Source organism: Rhinopithecus bieti, unplaced genomic scaffold, assembly GCF_001698545.2.
Source record: "Rhinopithecus bieti isolate Rb0 unplaced genomic scaffold, ASM169854v2 scaffold_64046, whole genome shotgun sequence".
Classification (NCBI taxonomy): domain Eukaryota; kingdom Metazoa; phylum Chordata; class Mammalia; order Primates; family Cercopithecidae; genus Rhinopithecus; species Rhinopithecus bieti.
In genome coordinates, this window is record NW_016824176.1 from 223,036 (window position 1) to 235,305 (window position 12,270).

The following is a 12,270-nucleotide window of genomic DNA, read 5'->3' on the forward strand; positions in this document are numbered from 1 at the left end:
ATTCTGCAATGATGGGAATGTTCTAGAGCTGCTTTAACACACTAGCACTAGTCACTAGCCACATGTGGGTACTGAACACTTGAAATATAGCTAGTGAGACTTGGGAATCAGGTTTTAAAATTCTATTTAATTTTTTTTTTTTTTTGAGATGGAGTCTTGCTCTGTTGCCCAGGCTGGAGTGCAGTGGTGCGATCTTGGCTCACTGAAACCCCTGCCTCCCAGGTTCAAGCAATTCTCCTGCCTCAGCCTCCCAAGTAGCTGGGATTACAGGTGCGTGCCACCACACCTGGCTAATTTTTTGTCATTTTAGTAGAGACGGGGTTTCACCGTGTTAGCCAGGATGGTCTTGGTCTCCTGACCTTGTGATCCACCTGCCTCAGCCTCCCAAAGTGCTGAGATTACAAGCATAAGAATTCTATTTAATTTTAATTGCTTTAAATATAAATGTAAGTAGCCACACGCAGACAGCACAATGCTAGAATCTTGTCATATTTGCTCTTATAGCACCCACTTTTCTTCCAAGTGGAGGCCATGTAAGAAGAGTCAGTATCTAGGGCTGAGGGTGAAGGGCAGGATGTACTCCAAGGAGGAGCAAGACTGCAGAAAGAAGGTTGGAGGCAAATGGGGAAAGTGCCACAATTTTGTCTTAGGGTGCTTTTTCCTGTATACTACTCTTTTTCAGCTGCATCACAGGCTCTTCATTCTCCACGTTGCAGATAATCACGTTTAGGACTGCTATTGGATGGGTGCATCAGTTGAGCAAGTAATCTACTGTTTGGAAAGTCAGTGCAGCGATCCACCACAAAGAGCCCTGTCATTTTAGTCTTTGAATCTAATGGGTGTAACACACTGGTGCTGAATTACTTCCTCTTGTGACCCAGGTCACCCATTTTAAATGACTGGCTGGTGGCAAGTAGATAAGGTTTAGGACCAGGAATACAGTCTTCTCTTAATGAGTGTGAGTGCCTTTATTTATGGAGAGGAACTGTAACTTTCCATTCATGCCTGCAAATCTTTATCTTAGGCCTGCTATGTGCCAGGCAAGTTGTTAGGCACTAGTATCAAAAAGAAAACCCAAGATCTCCTCCCTCAAAATCTGACTTGGTCCTTGTCGGTAATGAGCCTTGCATAAGACTTTTAAAAAATGATTGTGGGCAAGGCATAGTGGTGCATACCTGTAGTACCAGCTACTCAGAAGGCTGAGACTGGAGGATTGCTTGAGCCCAGGAGGTGGAGGATACAGTGAATGAGCTATGATTGAACTTCAGCCTGGGCAACAGAGTGAGACTCCATCTCTATCTCAAAAAAAAAAAAAGTTTGTTAACATGAGATAGCCTCACCAAAGCATTTGAGATTTCTTTTGAGTTACAACTTTAATATATTTCTTCAACTGGGCACCTATTGTATGCCAGACACAGTGCTAGGCATTGAGAATTCAAAGGCACTTTTCCTTCCCCAGAAAATCCAGACTCAGGAGGAAGATAGTCATGTAAACTGGTAATTGCACAACAATGTATTGAGTTCTAGGCTATTATAGAAACACCAAGTAGGGCTCCAGACTCACATCCAATATGATTCCTGTTACATTGATAAGTGTATTCAATGACACTTATTTGAAAGCTTCTGAAATGAAATCTGAAGTTCACTCTTATAACAAGATCTTTGCTTTGCACCAGACTATCAACATCACTGCCAAAGGCACTGTAATTAACTAGTAACATACAAGCTCAGTCAATATAAGGTAATAAGATAGAAGGGTATGAATTATGCAGCCCCAACAATCCAGCACCGTGATTAGCACATATCAGGCACACAGTCAGTAATCACCAGAGTTTTGGTTTTATGTTGCTTTGTTTTGTTTTACATGTTTGGTGTGGCTTGGGTTATTAAAGAGAAGGTAACGTTTTGCATTTTGATACAGACAGCGGTAGCCAACTCTTGATTGCTTCTCCCCTCCACACCCCCCACCCAATCCCAGCATCATGCTAAACACTTCTTTTATTTTATTTTTAATTGTAGATATTTAAGGTGTACTTCATAATGTTTTGATACACATGTACATAGTGAAATGATTTGTGGTCAAGCAAATTAACATATCCATTTCCTCACATGGTCACCTCCTGTGTGTGGTAAGAGCACCTGATTGCTTTTAGATTGATTATCCCAGGAAATGCTTCCCAGTCTCTTAGTGTGTAACATCTTCGTGAATTTGCAAGGACGGGCCTCCTATTTTTTGCTGGTCTTCCACCGAGACATCCTGTCTAGCCGCCCTCACCGTCAGCACCCCACCCTACATGGGATGCATCAGCCCCTCATTCTAGCCCACTTCTGTGGAAGGGGTAGGCTGTTAGCAATGCATTGAATTATTGTGGCCTCCTTGCTTTTGTTCATCTATGAACCATTTCTACTTTCCCTTAAATATTTACATCTAATTTATATCAATTTATGTTTTCAATGGCAGAAGCTATACCTGTTTTTCTAAATTACAGAAATAAATATAATGACCATAAAACTTTCAAAAAACAAAAGTGTGTGAAAATGTTTCTCTTCTATTGTTCCTCCCCTATAGGGCCACTGTTAAAAATGTAGATTGTTTATCCTTAAAGATTTACTGTATACATAGATAATACAAGTTTCACATCCCTAATCTGAAAACTCAGAATTCAGAATGCTCCAAATTCTGAAACTTTTGAAGCATCGACATGATGTCTCAAGTAGAAAAATTCCATACCTGACCTCATGTGATGGGTCACAGTCAAAACTTTGCTTCTCATACAAAATTATTAAAATATTGTATAAAATTACCTTCATACTATGTGTATAAGATGTATTTGAAACATAAATGAATCTGGTATTTGGGCTTGGGTCGCACCCTCAAATCTCATTATGTATATGCAAGAATTCCAAAATCTGAAAAGAGCCAAAATTTGAAACACTTCTTGTCTCAAGCATTTCATATAAGGGATAGGGATACTCAACCTGTACTTTAAATATATGTGTGTAAGCATCCCTACATATATGTAGAGAGAACTATATGTACTGGAAATACATGTTAAATAATATAATAAATATTTTATACAAATATAACTTTAATTTTAAATAAATATGTTAATATATTTTTCCAAAAACATTTTTTTAAAAAAATCATACATCATACATATCATACTGAAATTTGCTTTTTCCTGTTAACAATACGCCATGGACATCTCTCCAAAGCAGTACATTTAAATCTACCCCCTTTCTACAACTGAAAACCATTATATCATTGTGTGCCTCATCAGAATTTACCCAAGACATCTGCTGTTGATAGTCATTTTTCTTGTTTCCAAGTTTTTGCTATTATACACCATGCTGCAATAAACAGCATCCTTCATATAGCTCTACATATTTGTATAGGAGCATTTCTTTTTGATAAATGCTGTAGGATGGAATTATCAAGTCAATTGATTCGGGTAGACCTGTGAAATTTTCTTAGGGTTTCTGTCCTCTCACATCCTTGCCAGTTGATATAAATTCCATATTTGTCTTCTCCAAATCTCATGTTGAAATTTGACCCCCAATGTTGAAGGTGGGGCCTAAAAGCAAGTGTTTGGGTCATGTGGGCAGATCCCTCCTGAACATCGTGGTGCCGTCCTCCTCCCTGAGGTAATAAGTCAGTTCTTGCTGTCAGTTCCCATGAGAGCTGGTTGTTAAAAAGAGCCTGGCACTTCCCTCTCCTCTCTCTTGCCTCCCGTCTCGCCAAGTGATCTGCACATGCCAGCTCTTCTTCACCTCCAGTCATGAGTGGAAGCTTCCTGAGGCCCTCAAGAGAAGCAGATGCTGGCGCCATGTTTCTTGTACAGTCTGTAGAACCATGAGCCAAATAAATATCCTCTTTCCTTTATATATTACCCAGTCTCAGGTATCCCTTTATAGCAACACCAGCAGTCTAAGACACCAGCTAATAATATTTAAAAATTTTTTGTCAATTGGGTAGGAGAAATTACCTCATTTATCTATAATTTGTAATTTTTATCATTAACAAGGTATCGTTTTGTAAATTACCTTTGCTCATTAAAGTGTTTTTCTGTTTATATTGCAAATATTTTTTCCCAGTGAATCAGTTTTCAACAATTTGTCATAAGATGGTTCCCCCACTACATTCTATACATGGATTCTTTCTGTTCCACTTATCTTCGTCACTGGGTTCTAAACATTTTTGCAGCTCTACTTATTAAAAGAGGTAGACATAAACTACCATTATAGATATTCCTAAATTATACACAAGTACCTCTGAAAAATTGTATCGTTGTAACTATAAAACATTTGAAAAGTAGACATTTTAAAAGCTTAAATTGAAAACCAGAATCTCTAGTATTTTCTTCCACTATCTAGATGTGCAGTCTAGTGTACACTCCCACTTTGGAAAGCACAGGTTTATATTATCTAATCCTATGACAGCATTGTACTGTTTTAATATCTGTAGCTTTATAACATGTTTATAATATGTTATACTATGTCAGATAGGACATTCCCGTATTATTTTTTTCCTTTAATTTTGTCCTCGGTAAACTTCTTCAGTTATTCATCCAGATGAATGTTATTATCATCTCATCAAAGCTCCTGTCTCCACACCCCTACATTACAAAAGCTTCTATTGAATTATTTTATTCTGAACATGCCTCTTTGTTACCTCCCAGAGCTACAATGGCTTTGCTTCTCTCTGAGAAAGTTAGCACTTTGGGGGAAATTTCTTCTACTACCTGAATTATTGGGTCCCTCCCCCTACCTACCCCACCTCCCATAGTTTTTCTGGTTCATTTGTTAGTTGTGAATTTGTTTCTGCTTTTGTCTTTGCCTTTATTCTTTAAGAACTTCTTTAAGTGTTTGGATACCCTTGAATATCACTTCTCTTTTTCTAAGAGTAAGGCCCTACAAAGCTGATGAGATGTTTTTTGTGCATGAGTGGGACTCTTGAGCTTTCTATCTGCAAGTGGCAGAAATCCCTTCCGTGCTGCATAGCTTGTCCTGGCATGAACATGACTTTTCTCTCTGCCCATTGTTCCTTCACCTCCACTAAGTGCACCCACTTGACTCAGAGGCCAGATTCACTCTGAAAAGGAAATGTCCAAGGAGCCCCTCCATCGACAAAGCAGTATCTCCACCTTGGCCAGCCTGGCGTCCTATGCTGGTCCTGTCCAGCCGATCCCTACATGATCAGTATGCACATGTTCTTTGATCAGATCTTGTCCTATTTGTCTCCTCTGTCTCTTGCCTTCTTATAACAGGGGATTCCTAAGATGGTTTTCTTGTATTTTTAAATCTTGAGTTCTTAGACTTTAAACATTTCTTCTTCACATACTTCAGTCTTTCTCAACATCTTTTCCTGCCCCAGCACATCTGAAGGGCATTCAAGCACCCCTCAAGCCAGTGGCTGATTGGGACATTGATTCTAACAGGTGCATAGTGGGGAGGGGTACAGGAGGAGAGAAAGAGACAAGTTCCCTTTAAAAGGCTTCCTGGTTTGTCTGCTTACACACATATGCACACATGTTGGGGAGGTCCTTTCTCTGTTCTTTCTTCCTTATTTTGAAATCTTCTTGTTGGGTTTTCTATACAACATTTGCCGCTGAGTCTTCCACAATAATTTTATTTAAACAACCTCAATTTTGCAAGGAAATGATGGAGCAGGAGGAGTGGTACACTGCAGTAATATATTGTTATAACATTTCAGACTCTGCCCTGACATTTTCACCAGTGCCCTGTCACCGTCTTTTGAAATTGTATATACAGGCACACCTCTTTTTATTGAACTTCACTTCATTGCACTTTACAGATAATTGCACTTTTTACAAATTGAAGGTTTGTGGCAACCCTGCATTGAGCAAGTTGATCGGCATCATTTTTCCAACAGCGTATACTCACTTCATGTCTCTGTGTCACATTTTGGTAATTCTCACAATGTTTCAAACTTTCATTATTATTATGTTTGTCATGGTAATCAGTGATCACCTTTGACGTTACTAGTGTAATTGTTTTGGAGTTTCATAAACAGCACTCATATAAGATGGCAAACTTAATTGATAAATGCTGTGTGTATTCTGACTGCTCAGTCAACCAACTGTTCCCCCAGATCTCTCCATCTTCTTGGGTATCCCTATTCCCTGAGACACAACAGTAATGAAATAAGGCCAGTGAATGACCCTACAGTGGTCTCCCCAGTGTTCAAGTGAAAGAAAGTGCTGCACATCTCTTGCTTTAAATCAAAAACTAGAAATGATTAAGCTTAGTGAGGAAGGCATATCGAAAGCTGAGATAGGCTGAAAGCTAGGCCTCTTGTGCCAAATACCCAAGTTGTAAATGCAAAAGAAAAATTCTTGAAGGAAATTAAAAGTGCACTCCAGTGAACATATGAATGATAAGAAAGTAAAACAGCCTTATTGCTGATATGGAGAAAATCTGAATGGTCTGAATAGAAGATCAAACCAGCCACAACATTCCTTTAAGCCAAAGCCTAGATCCAGAGCAAGGCCCTCAACTCTCTTCAATTGAAGTTGAAGCTGCAGAAGAAAAGTGTGAAGCTAGCAGAAGTTGGTTCATGAAGTTTAAGGAAAGAAGCCTTCTCCCCATAATATAAAAGTGCAAAGCGAAACAGCAAGGGCTGATGAAGAAACTGCAGCAAGTTATCCAGAAGTTCTACCTAAGAACATTGAAAGAGGTGGCTACATTAAACAACAGACTGTTTTGTTTTGTTTTGTTTTGAGATGGAGTCTCGCTCTTTCACCCAGACTGGAGTGCAGTGGCATGATCTCGGCTCACTGCAACCTCTGACTCCCGGGTTCAAGTGATTCTCCTGCCTCAGCCTCCCGTGTAGCTGGGGTTACAGTCACATGCCACCACACCCATCTAATATATGTATTTTTAGTAGAGATGGGGTTTCACCATGTTGGCCAGGCTGGTCTTGAACTCCTGACCTCAAGTGATCCACCCGCCTCGGCCTCCCAAAGTGCTAGGATTATAGGCAAGAGCCACCGCACCCGATCAGAAACAAAAGTTTTTTGATGTAGACCAAACAGTGTTATATTGGAAGAAAATGCCATCTAGGACCTTCATAGCTAGAGAAAGGAAGTCAGTACCTGGCTTCAAAGCTTCAAAGGACAGGCTGTCTCTGTTGTTAGGAGTTAATGCAGCTGGTGACTTTAAGTTGAAGTCAATGTCCACTTACCATTCAGGAAATTCTAGGATCCTTAAGAATTATGCTAAGTCTACTCTGCCTGTGCTCTATAAATGCTATCAAACAGCAACAAAGCCTGAATGACAGCCTATTTATTTATAGCATGGTTTACTGAATATTTTAAGCCCACTCTTGAGACCTACTGCTAAGAAGAAAAAAGATTCCTCAAAATGTTACTGTTCATGGACAATGCACCTGGTCACCCAAGGGCTCTGATGGAGATGTACAAGGAGATTATTGTTGTTTTCATGCCTGCTAACATAATGTCCCTTCTGCAGCCCATGGATCAAGGGGTAATTTCAACTTTCAAGTCTTATTATTTAAGAAATAACATTTTGTAAGGCTATACCTACCTTACAGTCTTCCTGCCTGTCTGATGGATCTGGGCAAAGTAAATTGAAAACCTTCTGGAAAGAGTTCACTATTGTCAATGCCATTAAAAACATTCGTGATTCACGGAAGGAAGTCAATATATCAACATTAACAGGAGTTTGAAAGAAGTTGATTCCAATCCTCATGAGCGACTTTGAGGGGTTCAAGACTTCAGTGGAGGAAGTAACTGCAGATATGGTGGAAATAGCAAGAGAATTAGAATCATAAGTGGAACCTGAAGATGTGAGTGAATTGCTGCCATCTCATGACAAAACTTGAATAGATGGGGAGTTGCTTCTTATGGATGTGCAAAGAACATGGTTTCTTGAGATGGAAACTCCTCCTGGTGAAGATGCTGTGAACATTGTTGAATTGACAAGAAAGGATTTAGAATATTACATAAATTTAGTTGATAAAGCAGTGACAGGGTTGGAGAGGATTGACTCCAATTTTGAAAGAAGTTCTACCATGGGTAAAATGCTATCAAACAGTATCACAGGCTCCAGAGAAATTTTTCTTAAAAAAAAGAGTCAGTTGATGTGGCACACTTCATTGTTGTCTTCTTTTTTAAAATTGCCACAGCCACACCAACCTTCAGCAACCACCACCTTGATCAGTCAGCAGCCGTCAACATAGGAGCATGCCCCTCCACCAGCAACAAGATTACAGCTCACTCAAGGCTCAGATGATTGTTAGCTTTTTTAGTAATAAAGTATGTTTAAATTATGTACATATTTTAGACATAATTCTATTGCACACTTAATAGACTACAGTGTAGTGTAGCTATAACTTTTATATGCACTGGGAAACCAAGCAATTTGTGTGACACAATTTGCTTTATTACTATATTCACTTTATTTCCGTTATCTGAAATGAAACCCACATTATCTTTGAGGTGTGCCTGTATTTTGTTCAGGAGGGAACTGAGGAAGACACTGTTATCCAGGATAAGCTGCAGTTGTTTCTCCAGTTGTTCTTGAAGGGGGAAAGAGTCTTTGAAGGTCATGTTTGAAATGAGGGTTTGGGATTCTATGAATTTTAGGTATACATGTCCTCTCTTCTCTGCCTCCAGATAATAAGTATACAATCATGTCATCTGCAAACAGAGACAATTTGACTTCCTCTCTTCCTATTTGAATACTTTATTTCTTTCTCTTGCCTGATTGCCCTGGCCAGAGCTTCTAATACTGTATTGAATAGGAGTGGTGAGAGAGGGCATCCCTGTCTTGTGCCAGTTTTCAAAGGAAATGCTTCCAGGTTTTGCTCATTCAGTATGATATTGGCTGTGGGTTTGTCATAAATAGTTTTTATTATTTTGAGATACGTTCCATCAGTACCTAGTTTATTGAGAGATTTTAGCATGAAGCGCTGTTGAATTTTATCGAAGGACTTTTCTGCATCTATTGAGATAATGATGTGGTTTTTGTCATTGGTTCTGTTTACGTGATGGATTATGTTTACTGATTTGCGTATGTTGAACCAGCCTTGCATCCCGGGGAGGAAGTTGCCTTGATCATGGTGGGTAGGCTTTTTTATGTACTGCTGGATTCGGTTTGCTAGTATTTTATTGAGGATTTTCGCATCGATATTCATCAGGGATATTGATCTAAAATTGTCTTTTTTTGTTGTGTCTCTGCCAGGCTTTGGTATCAGGATGGTGCTGGCCTCATAAAATGAGTTAGGGAGGGGTCCCTCTTTTTCTATTCTTTGGAATAGTTTCAGAAGGAATGGTACCAGCTCCTTTTTGTACTTCTGGTAGAATTCGGCTGTGAATCCCTCTGGTCCTGAGCTTTTTTTGGTTGGTAGGCTATTAATTATTGCCTCAATTTCAGAATTTGTTATTGTTCTCTTCTTCCTGGTTTAGTCTTGGGAGGGTGTATGTGTCCAGGAATTTATCCATTTCTTCTAGGTTTTCTAGTTTATTTGCATAGAGGTGTTTATGGTATTCACTGATGGTAGTTTGTATTTCTGTGGGATCGGTGGTAATATCCCCTTTATCATTTTTTGTTACATCTATTTGATTCTTCTCTCTTTTCTTCTTGATTAGTCTGGCTAGTGGGCTATCTATTTTGTTGATCTTTTCAAAAAACCAGCTCCTGGATTCACCGATTTTTTGAAGGGTTTTTGTGTCTCTATCTCCTTCAGTTCTGCTCTGATCTTAGTTATTTCTTGTCTTGTGCTAGCTTTTGAATGTGTTTGCTCTTGCTTCTCTAGTTCTTTTAATTGTGATGTTAGAGTGTCAATTTTAGATCTTCCCTGCTTTCTCTTGTGGGCATTTAGTGCTATAAATTTTCCTCTAAACACTGCCTCCAGATAATAAAGAACTACTTAGAATAAGTGACTTCTTATAAAATGTCAGTGTTCAGTCTCTTCTTTTTTACAGTAATGAACTGGTATTTCCTTTATACATCTTTGGATTTATTCTGATTTCTTGTGAAAGAGAAAACAGGGAGCCCAACTATTAACTGCAAGGAAAACCAGTTTTCATTAAATGGTGACCTAGACGAATTCCTAATATCATATGCTTTATTCTTTGCAGAAAACGGCTTATGGTTTGATTTTTTTCAAAAAATGCTGGCTACTTAGCCCTCCTTTGACATCCGTTTGGTTTGCCTTCGTATGTTGGGAGTATGACATGCTATATTTGGCCTTTGGGCTTCTCAAGTTTAAAAACATGCACTTCATTATATCTGCAATGGATAGTCTGATAGAGTGATGAATATGCTGTTCCATTTTGCTGTTCTCTAAGATTACTGTGGAACCATGATTATTGAAGGAGAGGAAGCTCCAGTTGCCTACACATTGGATGATACCAAACCTGAAGGCAACTATGCCGCCATAATGGGGTAAGGCACAATTATGGTGTTGTGGTTGCTATTCAGTGTTGACAAGGTAATCACATACTATTAACAAATGTGCCCCAAACTTTGTTAAGTGATTTTTTTTACCCAGTGGCACTATTTTCAAATTCAGCAGTATAAAATTATTACTGGTTCTTTTCTAAATAATATCTTCCAATGAATAAATATCTAGGTAGGAAGCAGAATACCAATAATATTTTAAATTTTGTGTTAATTTTCTATTAGTATTTAGTGTTGGGGTAGAAACATTTTGGCGACCCATCTTTTGTTGAAGGCATGATAAAAAGACCTGACTTGGGGTGTTTTACTAAGAGACTTCTTATGGAGGCTGTGTGGGCATCCATGTTACTGAAGTGGGATGCTGAGATTTCTGAGTCTCAGTAGAGAAGAGCCAAGACCAGCCTAGTCTTCAGCTTTCCAGGGAAGACCAGCACATGGGAAGGGAAGACCAGGATGTCCTGTCCCAGAGAGATGGTGACCTGGAGTATCCAAAATTAAGATGAGCCCTAGGACATGTATGAGTTTATCTCAGAGAGAGCCAATAGTCAGAACAGGGAGATCAAAGCCAATTGTAAGTTGAAGGCGATCATGGAACTAGAAATTGAGATGGAAATTGAGAAGATTGGGTGCTAGGGAGACACCACTGTGGAGACAAAACCAAAGAGCAAGGACTGGATGAAATTGAAAAGGCTCAGACATAGCCTTAAGTGGGCATTTGAGGCCCAAGGATTATTCTTATTGACCACCAGCTGGGTGAGGGGAAGTGGGTCAGCCATAGTGTTATCCAAGGCAAAAATTATGGCCAGTTACCTACTTTTAGTCGCTTGACTCCTTGAAGTTAGAAAGTGCTCTTCAGTGTCAGAAATTTGGCATGTAAATCAAAAACTTTGAACGTAAGATAAATTAGTATATAGTTTGTTTCTTTTGGTAGACTTTTAACTGTGTAAACTGGGCACATGTGTAGCTACAAAATGAGGCTAGGATGAAAGCAACCATTAATTTCTCCCCTTTTCTTGTTTGTATGTTTTAGATTTATCCTGGCCCACAAAGCCAGAAAACTGGCACGTCTCACCAAAGAGGAAAGGTAACAAAAAAGTGTTGCTGCTTTTGTTTCTTCCTTCCTTTCCCCCCACTCTGTCCCTCCCTCCCTTTTCTCCTTCTTTCCTTCTTTTCTACCTACTTGCCTGCCTTTCATTTTACTTAACTTTTAACTTACAGACTGCCTAATTATATGTGTATTGCCAATGCCACTTGTTTGCTATGTTAACTATAAGGGTCTTGTTGTAAAAGACATAGTGCTGATAACTTAAGAACCAAAGTTTTCAAATTAATATTTATTGAGTTTATTGTACGTAAGACACCATGCTAGGGGCTATGGAGAATATGAAAATGGATATAACCCAGGGACTGAAAATTTGCTTGTGAAGGAGATAAACCAGGTAGAAAAATTACTGTGTTGTGGGGAAGTCTGCTGTACATAGTACATGAATGATGCATAACAATTATGGACTATAGGTACAAAGGGACTAATTTCTCTGGAGGTGGCACTTTCTTCTTGCAATTAGTGTTCACCACTGCCAATTATTTATTCCCACACCACTGCTAATAATCTATTTACCAGGAAAGAACTCCTGAATTATATTATGATGCATGCTTTCCGATTCCATCAGGGTTCTCCTCCATGACCAATGTTACCTCTGCACATGGCCAGGGCTGTAGCGGTCTGCCTGGTCCTCTTCCCTAGAAATGTCCCCACTAGAATATAAGATCATGAAGGTAGGATGTTTTGTCTGATTGGCTCACTGCTGGGTTTCCAATGCCTGG

At 39.2% G+C, this 12,270-nt stretch overlaps 1 protein-coding gene across 1 annotated transcript in view; it reads left to right on the forward strand.

Annotated features, from left to right (window-relative positions):
* The window catches only part of LOC108522075 (amine oxidase [flavin-containing] B), a gene marked incomplete at its 3' end in the record, with an annotated part of 107,879 nt that extends 96,336 nt beyond the window's left edge, over positions 1 to 11,543 (forward strand). The window contains 2 exon segments of the mRNA XM_017862181.1: positions 10,335 to 10,431; positions 11,477 to 11,543. Of these exon segments, the coding sequence (XP_017717670.1) occupies positions 10,335 to 10,431; positions 11,477 to 11,543 (164 nt within the window).
* Between the last annotated feature and the right edge of the window lie 727 nt (positions 11,544 to 12,270).